The sequence below is a fragment of the Nilaparvata lugens genome, chromosome 8, assembly GCF_014356525.2.
Source record: "Nilaparvata lugens isolate BPH chromosome 8, ASM1435652v1, whole genome shotgun sequence".
Classification (NCBI taxonomy): domain Eukaryota; kingdom Metazoa; phylum Arthropoda; class Insecta; order Hemiptera; family Delphacidae; genus Nilaparvata; species Nilaparvata lugens.
Genome location: NC_052511.1, coordinates 50,318,259 through 50,334,314, shown reverse-complemented (window position 1 = coordinate 50,334,314; position 16,056 = coordinate 50,318,259). Strand labels below are relative to the sequence as shown.

Sequence of the window (16,056 nt, the reverse complement as noted above, 5' to 3'; positions counted from 1 at the left end):
GGTTGAAATACAGTATGAAACGATTGAGAATCAGGTTAAAATCAATTCAAAATAGTAAAGCTGCGTTTACACCAAATTTATAAACAAAATGTTAATAACTTAATCCTTATAGATTCTATTAGTTGAACATAACTTATCATACACATTATTAACATATGTGTTTGTCAAGTTCCGTACAATCTAATAGAATCTACAAGGATTAAGTTATTAACATTTTGTTGATAACTTTGGTGTAAACGCAGCTTAAAAGTGTGTATATCACGAATGAATAAGTACATTACATCATTTTCTCAAACAGTTTGAAGCCTCTGCAAGAATATGCACAGAAACGCACAAAAATAAAAATGTTCTCTAAATTCATCAACTGAGTGGAGCTTTTATTGGACAAAACCTATACTGAAATTGAACTTCAAAGACATTAATAACATTGAAAGACATTCATGGTAGGACTAACTAATAATTCGTTGTTACTTGAATCTCAATTCTAATAAATTATCAATATAAATAAAATTCCTTACTACTATGAAATACTAGGCTATGGTTTGAATTCTCAGCTTTGTTTCTCATTTGTAAGATTAATTACATTAAAATGTATTATCAAATTATGGGGTTTCCTGTGACAGAGATAATTATAACCTATTTCAGACTATTTTTAACCCTATCTAAATTTGGGAAAGGAATAGCACAAGGTTACCTTATTTTTTCTCTCCCTATCATTTTGATGATGTACTTATTGTATGAATGAATGAATTTAAAATAAAATATTGTATGAGTTTCTAATAAAACTTCCTTTATAGGACAGAAATGTATAACATTTTGAACTACTTTTCAAATTCTATGATGTGGATTTTAGAAATTCTAAGGAATAAGTTGAGAGCTAATTACTGAAATAAGTACGTACTTGGACATGATAGGAAGGCAAATATTGAACATTCCTCAATTCAATTCCAATAGCGACAAATTGAATTGCTATTAAATTAGGCTAATCTATTGGGGTTGTAGTAAAATCTCAAAAAGTTTAGTCACGTCACGATTAAAAAATACTAGTCAATACCTAAAAATAACTACAATGAATCAACACACACATAAAGTCATAATCGAAAGTACAAATACTGTACAATAATCGTAGATCAGTCTATAACACTAGAATTGACGTTGAAATTACGGTTAACCGGAGGATAAGAGTTGACCCGCCGTTGAAAGTTAACCTATGGTCAAAAACTGACCTACAGTTGAAGTAAACAACTAATCTATAATCATGAACACACACATTTAAAAACAACCAAAATCGGTTGCTTTTCAGTTACATTTCATTTGATTTGTATTCAATTTCATTACTATCATAATCAGTTGCTTTTGTATTGTTCTAATAATTTTTATTCAACTAAAATTGAGTAGGCCTACCTAAATCTTCTCTTTAAAACGGAGAGTTCATACCCAATTTCGTTCCGAATTCCAGACGGGCACGTTTCTGGTATCTGACGTTTACTCTGAAAACAAAAACAAAGAAGTTTTTATTTATTTTATTCGGTTAGATACAACTACACATTCCTAAGCATTGTCGTGATTAAATACCACGGAAACCAAACAGAGAAGGCCTTTTTGATAAGACGGCTTCTCTGATTGGTTCTCGTGGAGGCAGTTAATTTACATAGGTTCTAAAATAATAAACCTTATTCCAAATCACTTTCTCATGGATAATAAGATCAGCGGAAAATTAAACTGGATATAAAAAACTGGACATACAGCAATTTCTTCTTCCATTTAGATATATAACTCAAGATTTTTGCTCCAGCATTGTTTTTTCATTAGTTTTTTTTTATTTTTCAGTGGACTCGCTTACCTAACACATTTGCAAAAGAAAGAAAGCTATCTTTATAGGGAGGCATGTGATCTTCTAAGTAATTCAAGCAGCTCAGTCACATTTTGGAGAGAAATTAGTAAGTTCAGAACAAGGGTCACTTCTATTAATATGATAAAAATCAATGAATTGTTCGAATTCTTGGACCTCACTATAGTGTTTTGTTCTGCTATATGGTTTTGAAACATGAACCAACTCACTTGATTATCTATACATGTATAAAAGCGAAATGGCACTCACTCACTCACTGACTGACTGACTCACTCACTCACTCGCAGAACTTAAAATCTACCGGACCAAAAACGTTCAAATTTGGTAGGTATGTTCAGTTGGCCCTTTAGAGGCGCAATAAGAACGGATTTGAAAAAAATTCCAAAGAATTCCGCCCGAAATCTGCGTTTTTCCAGCGTTTTTAGCGTTTTCTCAGCTTTATCGAGAACAAATGAACAGAAAATGTTCAAATTTAGTACAGGAGCTCAGCTAGAATGTAATAATGTTGTGTTAGAAGGGATTTGAAATAACACCAAAGATACACCCAAAATTAGCGTTTCCTCAGTTATTTCATCAAGTAATTGACAGAAAATTTTCAAATTTGGTGCAGAGGTTTAGCTAGGATCTAAAAATTTTGTGATGAGGTGACTTTAATATTTCATCAAAGATACCCCCAAAATCAGTGTTTTTCCAACGTTTTTCTCAGCTTTTCTGCGTTTTCTCAGTACTTCGACTTTCTGATGGAATGAAGCATGCTTAAATGAAAAATGCAGGCGAGCCCGCTTATTTCATTTCTGGACGATCCAGTCGGGGGTCCAGGGGGCGGAGCCCCCTTGCTAGACGGATATGGCGAGCGAAGCGAGCCTGACGGCTAGTGCATCAATAAGTCCGGATAATCGGTGCTCTACTGTAAAGTTTTTTCAAATCAAAGGGTATCATTAATTTATCTATTAATTCTCTCATTAATTTATCTATTATTTCATTAATTTATCTATTAATTAATTCATGAATGAATCGTAGTCAACTCACTTGATCTCCTGCCACTTGACCAGCTCGTTGACACAGAGCACAAGGAGAGGCGACACTAGCGCTATCACCCACACGGCGACTGGTGGCGAGAAAGTGAACTCCAACTCGTGAAGGCTGTCATCAGCTGATTCCGACTCGCTCTTCAGTGAGAGAGACAGCAGCGAGTAGAGAGCGCTCACCAACATACTGCAAACAGAAACATAAGTTTTAATTTAATCTGTATAGTTATAAAGAAAAGATAGCATAAGAAGAAATCCCAAATTTCAATGTCAACTCAAGTCGATGGTCCTAGTAGTTCTGTTTTGTGAAGCTGAGTAATGCTGGTAGGCTAGCTACACACACATCGATTTTTGTTTGTACGATTTTTTGCCGTCTTTATAAATTTTATAAGATTAAACGAAACTTGACAAACATCGTCTGTTTGATCTAATAGAATTCATAAGGACGGCAAAAAATAGTACGAAAAAAATCGATGTGTGTGTAGTTAGCCTAATTCTCTGATACAACCGGTCGTAAGTTAACGGGAAGGATATTATTTTATATTACTTTCAGAGTCGACAATTAGTTGTTGAGACACCGCCGATTTATATAGTTACATAATAATCATATTATCGTATTCGAATTGCATCCAATCTTCATTCTAATTAATTTTTCATTTATATATATAAAAGCGAAATGGCACTCACTCACTGACAGACTGACTGACTGACTCACTCACTCGCATAACTAAAAATCTACCGGACCAAAAACGTTCAAATTTGATAGGTATGTTCAGTTGGCCCTTTAGAGGCGCACTAAGAAATCTTTTGGCAATATTTTAACCCTAAGGGTTCTTTTTAAGGGTTTAAAGTTCGTCTTTTAGCATGTATATTCTTCTTCTCCCAATCTCTTAAATATAATTGAAATTTCCATATCGTTTGTTACTATAGAACTATAATCTAGATAGAGTACCTCTTCGAAACAGTTGTTAACTGGCAACTAAATTAATAATTTTGTCAGGTTGGCATTAAGTTGAGTTGACTTTGTTAGGTTGGCACCAAGTTGAAGATTTAAAAGCATTTATCGCGGAAAAATTGCTTGGACACTGCTACTTCAAATCTGGGAATATTATATTACTAGCCGTCAGGCTCGCTTCGCTCGCCATATCCGTTTAGCCAGACGTTTAGTCTGGACCCCCGACTGGATTGTCCTAACATGATAAAAATGCAGGCGAGCGAAGCGAGACTGCTAATCTCATTCTTGGACGATCCAGTCGGGGGTCCAGGGGGCGGAGCCCCCTGGCTAGACGGATATGGCGAGCGAAGCGAGCCTGACGGCTAGTACTTTATGAAATTCGGTGAATAATTAGCAATACTGTCATTTAATGTAAATTAGTGTAAAAGCCAGTAGCTTATATAATTATTGTAACATGCATGAATAAAGAACTCTAATCTAATGTGCCGTTCTTAGTGCCAGTTGCACACAAAAGCCGGTTACATTTTAACCGTGATTAATTCCAATCACCGAGAATCAATTAGAGAAGCCGTCTCTTCAAAAAAACTTCTCTGATTAGTTTTTGTGGAATTAATCACGGTTAAAATTTAACCGGCTTTTGTGCAACCGGGCCTTTCACACTCACCCGACCAGTAGACAGAAGTCGACAGTAACCGGCTTGATTTAACAGAAAAATCGGCTTCAAATTTGGTAAATAAACGACCTATTATACCATGAGATATCTTCTTGTTCTACCTTTTCTCAATGGTATAGCTAACATACAATTCTTCACTAGAAAACTACAAACATAACTGTATTAACATAATTTATGAAAGAATTCAAGCAACAGAAATAATAAAGTTTATAAATTCGATAATAATTATTGACAGTAAACTCGACGTTACAGCTCTCAAATCAACATAACAATGACATTATATTCACTCATCAAAAATGTACTACCTTATTGACCGAGCGAATTGAGGTCTAAGATTCAAGTCGACGGTTTGGCATTTCTCTCAATGTTTAAATGTTTATATATAATTATATGTTGCGCATTTATAGCGAAACACGGTAATAGATTTTCATGAAATTTGACAGGTATGTTACTTTTTTAATTGCGCGTCGACGTATATACAAGGTTTTTGAAAATTTTGCATTTCAAGGATAATATAAAAGGAAGAAGGAGCCTCCTTCATACGCCAATATTAGAGTAAAAATCAGACTATAGAATTATTCATCATAAATCAGCTGACAAGTGATTACACAGATGTGTGGAGAAGCCAGTCTATTGCTGTATTTCCACAAGGTCTATAGTTTCAATCAGGTACTTGAGGATGAGAATACTGCGTGAGGTCTACTGTTCACAGAACTACTAGTAAGATAGAAAAACAAACAACAAAGTAAGGAGATCCAGAAAATTATATGTATAGACGTAACACACTCTTTGAAAGGATTTAGAAATCATTCTTATTGAATGAAGGACAATGAGTTGAATTAATTGTAGTTTACTTACATGATTAATGAGGTAATAGACCACAACTTGTTTGTGAACGGAAGCCTTCGCCATGTCAAGTGATCTCTGTGTACGAAGCTGCTCGAGATAGTGACTGAAAAACGAGAAAATTATATTATTCATTAGTTTTTCATTTTTCATATAATGCGAAATAGAGAGTGTTCGGAAAGTCACCCGAAACCCCTTGTATTATGGAAAACTTGGTGCACAGTGACCCGATATAAGCATTCAGTGTATCCAATAAATAGACACACATTCAATAGTTATTTGTGCAACTAGTGCGCAAAGTGACCTTTTGCTGCACCGAAAGAAACGTTTACGCCCGAGCCGTAGGCGAGGGCGGAATGGCTTCTTGAGTGCAGCAGAGGAACTTTGCGCACGTTTTTCACATTTAATTTTTCCTACAGTTACCATTGAATATGAGAAGTGGTTGATTGAATGATTATGGGAAAAATGATGGCTGAAATCCATCAAATGTTTGTGTGTGTGTGATGCTGTTATTAATAGCAACTTTAATTCATTTAAAAATTAATAATCCAATTGAAGTTGAAAATTCTCAGCCAAAGTTCTCATTTTTATTCATTCAAGAATCAGAAAAAATACAGATGGAACAAAAACTTCACATTCAAAATACACGCCAACAGCTTGTTGGCTGAACCGAGATGCAAGATGGCTGAACACAACAAGATGGCTGAACCGACAAGCGCGCAACCTAGCGGGAAGAATCGTACCTAAGTTTGTTTCATCCAGCTAAAAATTACTGAAACACGATTCAGAAATTTAGACTTTTGCTCAAATTAACGAGAAAAATGTTCAAAGTAAACTGAAAAATATTTATAAAAATAACATAGACAACAGAGAATATTTATTGTAGTATTGTTATGTTTTTATTATTTTTATTTATATGAATATCGAACGGTAATCATTTAACCTCAAAATTCGAATTTTATAATGTATATTTGCTACTTTTCTCATTTCTTGGAGTTGAAATAATAATTATCAATAGAAAAGAACTATTATTTATTATTTAATGATGAGAATTCGTAAATGATGATTATTTAATTATGATTTAGATGAATATTATTCTTGTTTTGGATTTCTAGATTGGGATTTTATCATAAATGTAGGGTAGCCATTGAAATGATTATTATCTAAATCTAACCACAGTCATTTTTACCAACTTAATTTTTGTTTTCGTGCACTAATCCTCCATATAACCCACCAACTATTTTGTGTTGCCAAGTTGCAAATCTGGAGTGCAGAAAAATTTTTTCCCGCACTAGAGCGGAAAAGTGAATCTTTGCGTTCTGTAATCAGTGCAGGAATCATCACTTTTCAAGGTAACTGTAGGAAAAGAATTATTCTAACATCTTACTCCAGAATAACATCAGATTGGATGAGTGACGTGAACTTTGTATTCTAGACGAAAGTGTGACAACTTAATGGGCCATATGAATAAAGTTGAGCATTTGCTTATACTTCTGAAATATGGAGCATTTGCTTCATTTTCTATGAATAAACGTGAGCAAAACCTTTCGCTCATGCTGATCAAAAAAATAGTTTGAGCATTTGCTCAAAAGTAAAAGCTTTTGCTCAAAATTATATGAATAAACTAGAGCATTTGCTCAACTATTGAAGCAAATGCTTCAAAAATGGTGAGTCTAGTCTAGAGCAGCTTATCACCTTTTGCTCATAGTAAAATGGCTCAACTAATCCATATGAGGAAGAGGAAACTATACCAGATACGATCACAACCAATAGTTGAGAACTATAAAACTCTTATTAGATTGAACCATGATATATATTATCATCATTATCCCTACAAAAGAATAAATACAAAAGATAGCTACCTGTTATAAAGATAGCCATCACAAAATAGGAGATAGGCATTTAAGAAGATGAGAGTGTGGAAGATTATAAGAAGGCTATTGATATTATAAGAATATGCTGAAGATTATTATAGAGATGACATTTTTCACGCTATTATTTCAAAATTCTAAACTCAACTAACCTAAAACTCTATTCATAAATAGAAAACAGAGCAGACGACGCAAACACAAGCGGTGCACCCTACTTGCATATTTAGCGCTTCCGTGAGCTATAAAAACAAACCAAGGCTACAATAGCGAATCAGCTGATGAAAAAACTTTAAAATACGTGAGCATTTGCTCCAGAGTTCAGGAGCATAAGGTAAGAGTATAAGGTAAAGCTTATTCATATAAAAATGAGCAAATGCTTTTGCTTCTACCTTTTGCTCATGAGCAAAACCTTATGCTTCATGCTCTTGCTCATGAGCATTTGCTCTGGTTTTATTCATATGGGCCATTGAGGCTTTACTAACTGCCAATAGCTTCAAAATAAATTCACAGTGTTTCGTAATTCACCTTAAACTGTAGCTTAGTTCAACATTCATCACGCTCATTCCTTTATCCATATCCTTGAGCTCTAGCGGGCATCATCCTCAAAATGTATGAACATTCATAAATGAAAATAAATAAATAATGGAATAAATGTATGAATTAAATAATGAGATAATCTATTTACTTACTAAAATGCACACACAGCAAAATCATCACAAACTGTTGTGCCACGAGGAAGGTGTATGGATGATAACTCCATCCCCCCCACGACCCATCATCCTCCGCCGAAAAATACACCAACGAAACACACTCCGATGACGTCACCACCTGCGTTGAGTTGCGCATTGCATCCAAAAAGGTTGGAGGTGAGGGCAATGACGTCACCAGATGCGCCGAAGAGTTGCGCACTGCTTCCAAAAAGGTGGGAGTGGAGGGCAATGACGACATCACTTGCGCAGTAGAGTTGCGCAGTGCATCGGCGGGGGAGTGAGGGTCGGTGATTGTGAGCAGTTCTTGGCAGTAGTGCGAGAGCAGTCCTCCAAACAGGAGCGGAGCGAGCAGGATAGTGGGTAGGAACTTTGTACCGTAGCACCAGAGCACGAAAACGGCCATCTGAAAAATTATAATAAATATGATGTTAAGAAAAGGGAATTTGCTGAGGAATTAAATGAAAATATTGAAATTAGTTGGGAGTATATGCTGGGAGTTGGGAAAATGTATCACCCATAACGTTTCTAGTATCTTTTTTTTTGCACTTTCTCAGCTTTATCGAGAAAGAAATGAACAGAAAATGTTCAAATTTACTACAGAAGCTCAGCTGGGGTGTAATAATTTTGTGTTAGAAGGAATTTTAAATAACGCCAAAGATACGCCCAAAATCTGCGTTTTTCCCAGCTTTATCGAGAACAAATGAACATGAATTGTTCAAATTTAGTACAGAAGCTAAGCTAGGGTGTAATAATGTTGTTTTAGAAGGAATTTGACATAGCGCCAAAGATACGCCCAAAATCTGCGTTTTTCCAGCGTTTTCTCAGCTTTATCGAGAACAAATGAACAGAAATTGTTCAAATTTAGTACAGAAGCTAAGCTAGGGTGTAATAATGTTGTGTTAGAAGGAATTTGACATAACGCCAAAGATACGCCCAAAATTAACGGTTTTTTGTGTTTTCTCAGTTCTTTCATCAAGTAATAGACAGAAAATGTTTACATTATGCAAGCGAGCCCGCTGATCTCATTTTGTGGACGATCCAGTCTCCACAGAATCCTGTTCATCTCCTCCCCGTGTCTCCGACCCCTCTCCCGGAGATCAGCATCCACTCTGTCTTTCCACCTCATCCTTGGCCTTCCTTGCCTCCTCCTGCCACCCAGATCCAAATCCTGCACCCTCCCACATAATACTCCTCACATGTCCAAACCACCTCATCCTGGCCTCCTGCATCTTCCTATCCAATGGTCCCACCCCAACTGTACCTCTAATCACCTCATTACGACTCCCATCCCTTCTTCAGACCCCACACTTCCATCTCAGCATTCTCATATCCTGTATTAACGTTTCCTGTATAAACTTGGGATATTCTCTGGTCGATTTATACTGACTATTACCTTTTGCTTGCAAAAAATAATCAATCAGTTGACAAATCAACTATAGTCTACAGATGGAAATTATTGGGATATTGCAATTATTCAGATGCCAATGAATTAATTATTATTATTAAACGAAAATCCAAATTAAATGCTGTAATTCACCCCGAAGACTTCTGCTACTGCAAATATTGACAACAGGGTAAACAGCTATAGATGGAAATTCGATGAGCGCTACTATTCAAAAATTATTTGTCAGCCCGGGAATCGAACCCAGTACCTCCTAATTGCTGGTCATTTTCATTGCCTGACCGGCAATAAGGAGGTACTGGGTTCGATTCCCGGGCTTTACCCTGTTATCAATATTTGCAGTAGCAGAAGTCTTCGGGCTGAATTACAGCATTTAATTTGGATTTTCGTTTAATAATAATAATAATAATCAACTATAGTCCGAGAGATATTACTTTTAACATGGAGAGGGGAAACCGATTTGTCCTTGCACAGTTTGTAGCATGGACAGAGTAGTGGAGAGGAGTAAGCATGCTGCGCACAATTGGATATTGAGACAAAAGTAGGGAGATGCTGTTAGGTAGTGGCAGTGATTAGTAAAGGAAAGAGCATCGGGCCTCTCTGTCTTCGAGAGAGAGCGGTGTAAAAAGTAATATCTCTCAGACTATAGCACTTGGCGGGAGACTGAAGTGGGGCCATGTTTCTGGGTCTATAACTCAAGATCTGGATAACCCAGATCTATTTGATCTATAACTCAAGATTCATTTTGTTATAAGCCATTAGTTTTTCCGTGTTTCGTTATTTTTTCTTTTGTTTCTCTCTCTTTTTGCTTGTGTTTACTTTCTTGTTTTTGATGCAGCGCTCTATTAACTCTTTCGAACTTATAGCACCAACCTATATCAGTAATAGATTTAACCTATTTTATTTTCTACATTTGAAGTTATTGTTTAATTAAAGTTAGTTTTTCCGTGTTTCGTTATTTTTTCTTTTTTTCTCTCTCTTCTTGCTTGTGTTTACTTTCTTGTTTTGATGCAGGGCTCTATTAACTCTTTCGAATTTATAGCACCAACCTATATCAGTAATAGATTTAACCTATTTTATTTTCTACATTGAAGTTATTGTTTAATTAAAGTTAGTTTTTCCGTGTTTCGTTATTTTTTCTTTTTTTCTCTCTCTTCTTGTTTTTGATGCAGGGCTATATTAACTCTTTTGAATTTATAGCACCAATCTATATCAGTAATAGATTTAACCTATTTTATTTTCTACATTTGAAGTTATTGTTTAATTAAAGTTTATTTTTTATGTTTAGAAAAAAGGAAATTTAAAAGTTTTTCAAGAAATTAATTTGTTTATCCTTGTATTTCTTAAGGCTTTTCTAGATAGGAATTCTTTCCCCACACACGGATTTATAGTCTAAGTGGAGAAATATATTTCCTTGATTTGTTTTTGTATAACTATCATTGTTATAAGTTATTTTGTATAACTGTTATGTATATGATTTTTTTTAGAAATAAAAATTAATTGAATTGAATTGAGATAACCCAGATCTAATTGAAGATCTGGCCACACCGATCACAGGACGTTTAGGGGAGATAATAAGCTGTTTAGCTCTGAGAAAATCTAAATTCTAACCTTTATCTGTGTCTTACGATTTATGTGATCGGAGGTTGGAGAAAATGACCCTGGTATGAATATATAAATGAGTTGGAACGTTGGGGGGAACCCTAAGAAAACAAGTATCTTGACATTATTATAATTTATAATTTATAGTAATTTGACATTATTATGATTTGAGTTAAGGAGGCAGTTGTGGGTTTCGACCTGTTGTCTCCAAAGAGATATTGTAAAATAAATAAATAAATAAATATCTTACCTCACTGTTGATACTTTTTGATAAGTTGTTTTTTCCGGTGGCCCTCTGCATGACGCTCTTATCAATCGGTGTGCCGTTCAGTGATAGAGCCAGACTAGGAATAAACACTATGCTCAAGTATAGAACCTGACCTGAAATTTACAACAATTTGAAATTAGCACAACAAATAATAGAACAATAGTACAACAAATATTAGAACAATTAATAATACAACAGTATTGTACAATAATACAACGAATAACAATGATGGAAGAATAACAAGAGTTAGACTGTCCAACGTTATTATCTTTCTTCAAATTTTTTAGTTTATCGACAGGAATGATCCATGGTCTAGTGGATATAGTGCTTGCGTAGCAGTCTAGGGGTCCCGGGTTCAAACCCGGATATGAACGAACGTTTTCAGTCTGGCCACTCCTGTGTCATCGGATAAACACATTAAACTGTCGGTCCTGACTGAAGTATGACAGTCTTTAGGCCCATTGACTGCTTGAATGAGATATTCAGGCGAGGTGGGACCTTCCCACAACGCGCTCCCACTAACAAAAACCATACGAATTTACTTTTACCATGGATAAAAGATGACATAAGAAGATTATGGGATAGGTTGTTTATGTTCCAAATTCTAAGCCAATTTACTGTCAACTACTGTCTATTATTACTGTGAGAGTGTGAGAACGGCACAGTATAAGAGACTACCAGCGTCACATAGCTTCACGAAAGTCAAATAATAGGACTATCGGCTTGAGTTAACATTAAAATCTAAAACCTAAAAACCGGTCGGCTGATTGGCACTGCCGATTGCGCTATCTATCGGCAAAAGTTGTAACAATTATATCAGCTGAGCGGCTACCAAAAATGGCTGACTCCAGATCACGCGTTTCAGATTTGAATTGCAGATCAAAAATATTTGTTGGCTGGTATTTTGAATAGAATAGAATATTTTTAAAATTGTTAAAATTTTTATCGTCTACTAATATTAAGAATATAATATCATACAAACATATATTTCATGAGTTGATCAAATTTCTTGTTGTGGTATTGAATTCAGTTGACTCAATGACAGATACCTCTATTACGCTTTCTCATCTGAGCTTAGACCTTCTAACCTATTACAATGTAAGTTTTAAAATAGAGATGCTTCCCATGTAATGGAGTCACTTTTCCTCGCTAGGGAGTTTTTTTTGTTTTTTACTACCGAGAGCGAAAAGTGACACTTTAGTATTATGTTTCAGGGAGTAAAGTAAGTACTTTAGACAGTAGGTGGAGGAAAAGAAATATTGCATGACAGGTGGTTGATGGTAACGTCAGCACAGGTAGGGATCCTACACCAATAAAAAATTTGTTGATTTCAGCTGATCTATATCAGCTAGAGTTTTTATTGGTGTAGGAGCCCTACCTGTGATGACGTTTACCATCAACCACCTGTCATGCACTATGGCTTTGTTTACGGAGGTAGTGCACAAACACATGATTTTGCTTTTCATCAGCTATACTTATTATAGCTGTATCTTACTGTTTCTGTACAAATACAGTACAAGTTGAATATCAGCTGATGAAAAGCAAAATTCACGTGTTTCTGCACTACCTCTGAAAACAATAGTTATTTGTATATCTAGAGTGAAAAGTACGACTTTTTCTCCTGTGGGAAAAAGTTTGAAGCCCGAGGCGAAGCCGAGGGCAACAATTTTCCTGAGGGAGAAAAAGTATTTTTCACTCGTGATGTACACAACATTTTTCCTCATCTACATTTTTTTATAAAAACTGCAAATAAAATCATTTTAATAACTTACGTATTGGTGACAATGTTTCCTAACAACATAACCTAAAATCTAAAACCTAAAAACCGGTCGGCTGATTGGCACTGCCGATTGCGCTATCTATCGGCAAAAGTTGTAACAATTATATCAGCTGAGCGGCTACCAAAAATGGCTGACTCCAGATCACGCGTTTCAGATTTGAATTGCAGATCAAAAATATTTGTTGGCTGGTATTTTGAATAGAATAGAATATTTTTAAAATTGTTAAAATTTTTATCGTCTACTGATATTAAGAATATAATATCATACAAACATATATTTCATGAGTTGATCAAATTTCTTGTTGTGGTATTGAATTCAGTTGACTCAATGACAGATACCTCTATTACGCTTTCTCATCTGAGCTTAGACCTTCTAACCTATTACAATGTAAGTTTTAAAATAGAGATGCTTCCCATGTAATGGAGTCACTTTTCCTCGCTAGGGAGTTTTTTTTGTTTTTTACTACCGAGAGCGAAAAGTGACACTTTAGTATTATGTTTCAGGGAGTAAAGTAAGTACTTTAGACAGTAGGTGGAGGAAAAGAAATATTGCATGACAGGTGGTTGATGGTAACGTCAGCACAGGTAGGGATCCTACACCAATAAAAAATTTGTTGATTTCAGCTGATCTATATCAGCTAGAGTTTTTATTGGTGTAGGAGCCCTACCTGTGATGACGTTTACCATCAACCACCTGTCATGCACTATGGCTTTGTTTACGGAGGTAGTGCACAAACACATGATTTTGCTTTTCATCAGCTGATATTCAAATTTTTATAACTGTATTTGTACAGAAACAGTAAGATACAACTATAACTAGTAGTTCTGTGAACAGTAGACCTCGCGCTCAGTAAATTACATTGACCTGTTGTTATGTTTTCTCAAAAATTAATAAATAATTAATAAATTTAAAATGTCTAGAAAGAGTCCTAATAAACATAGAGCTTTCTGTCCTATCGTACCGTGATGTGTCGTCCCGGAATGTGAGTGTGAGCGCTGTTATCAGGTCTGGCTGCAACTGTCTACAACGTTGATGGAAACATACATTTTCAAGATGTTCGATGTTCTTGAACGGGTAGTATTATAGTCAACTGTCTACTAACGTTGATGGAAAGATATATTTTCAAGATGTTCGATGTTCTTGAACGGGTAGTATTATGATTTGATTTGATTTGATTTGATTAAATTTTCTCCCTGGAGACTCTTTGAAGAGTATAGGAAATCGTCAAGGACTATTTGTCAAAAAAAAAAGGAATACATATAAACATATATTATATACATCACATTCCACAATGTACATTGCAATTTAATCCTCCCAAAAGCCTCATTATTCATCCATAAATTCTTGAATACTGTAGTAAACCCCGTTTGCCAAATATTTTCTCAATAGCTTTTTGAAAATATCCTTATTCTCATTTTCTCTCAAAGCTGACGGCAGTTTACTCATAAATTTCATACCCATATAAGAAGCTTATTTTCATACTGAGCTGTCCTGTGGTATTGTGCAGAAAATTTACTCTTATTTCTAGTGTCATAATTATGTATGTCACAGTTTCTTATAAATTTTTTATCTCTTATATACATGATCACTTCGAAAATGTACAGTGCAGGCACAGTGAGTAGTCCTAGATCTTTAAAATACTCTCTGCAGGACTCTAATGGCTTAAGACCTTTAATCGCTCTCACAGCTCTCTTTTGCATTCTAAAGATTCTATCTAAATTTTTGAGACTGGAGCCCCCCCAAACCAATATTGCATACCGAATATGTGACATTATGAGGGCATGATATACTGTACATGTTAAGATAGTGTTCCCAGTACTTAATCTTGAAATTTGCCTGAGTGCAAACACTCCAGATGATATTTTACAGCACAAATGATCAATATAGTTATCCCAAGACAAGTTCTGGTCCAGCAAGACACCTAGAAATTTCACAGACAGAGGTTGTTCAACATTCACTCCATTTATTTGAACGTTTATCTCTTCAAGATCTCTATAATTATTTCTATGTTTGAACTGCAAGAACTGCGTTTTAGTTTCGTTCACTTTGAGGTTATGTTGACTGAGGAATTGGGCTATGGCATGTACATTAACAAAAGTATCTAATTCTAATTTTTCTGCATCCTTTGCACTACAAATGTAGGATGTGTCGTCAGCATACATCAAAACCTTACCACTTGTTATTATTTGTGGTAAATCGTTAACATATAAAATGAATAATAATGGTCCGAGGATCGAACCCTGTGGTACACCTGTTTTTATTCTAAGACTATTTGATCTGTATTTAATTTTTTGCCCATTTTCTTCTCTAGTCATCTCCACACACTGACTTCTACCCACAAGATAGGATTTGAACCACTCAAGCTCCACATCAGTAACTCCCACATATTCCAACTTTTTCAACAAGATAGTGTGGTCCACACAATCGAATGCTTTGCTCATATCGAGAAAAACTCCCACTGCCCTTTCACCATTATCCATTCTATCTATTACATTCTCCACAAGAGACGCAATGGCTGACCTGGTTGATTTATCCTTCTGAAATCCATGTTGCTCGGATGACAAAATTCCATTTCGAAACAAATGCTCCACAAAACGAATTAACATTGCTTTTTCATAGATTTTACCCAGTGCATTCCCTATAGTGATTGGTCGAAAATTATTTGCCAGATTTTCTTCGCCACTCTTGTGGATTGGTACTATCTTCGACTCTTTCAATTTCTGAGGAAATACACCACACTCCAAGGACTTATTCACCAATACTGTTAATGGAGCAATTAAATACTTTTTACAACTTTTTATAACAACAGTTGAGATCCCATCAAGACCAGTTGCCCTCTTACTCTTCAGGGAATCAATAATTTCGAGAATTTCTGTTTCTGTGAAAGGAGCAACAACCATCTTTTCAATATGGCTTGAGTCATTTTCTGTTTCAACTCAAGATCTGGATAACCCAGATCTATTTGATCTATAACTCAAGATTCATTTTGTTATAAGCCATTAGTTTTTCCGTGTTTCGTTATTTTTTCTTTTGTTTCTCTCTCTTTTTGCTTGTGTTTACTTTCTTGT

The 16,056-nt window shown here is 35.3% G+C and overlaps 1 protein-coding gene across 1 annotated transcript in view; it reads right to left on the bottom strand.

Moving 5' to 3' along the window:
- Positions 1-566: 566 nt before the first annotated feature.
- The window catches only part of LOC111044166 (transmembrane protein 94), a 99,819-nt gene continuing 84,329 nt past the window's right edge, over positions 567-16,056 (bottom strand). Inside the window, 4 exon segments of the mRNA XM_039435021.1 lie at positions 567-1,490; positions 2,882-3,067; positions 5,367-5,460; positions 7,915-8,338. Coding sequence (XP_039290955.1) covers positions 1,418-1,490; positions 2,882-3,067; positions 5,367-5,460; positions 7,915-8,338 — 777 coding nt within the window. The 3' untranslated portion in view covers positions 567-1,417.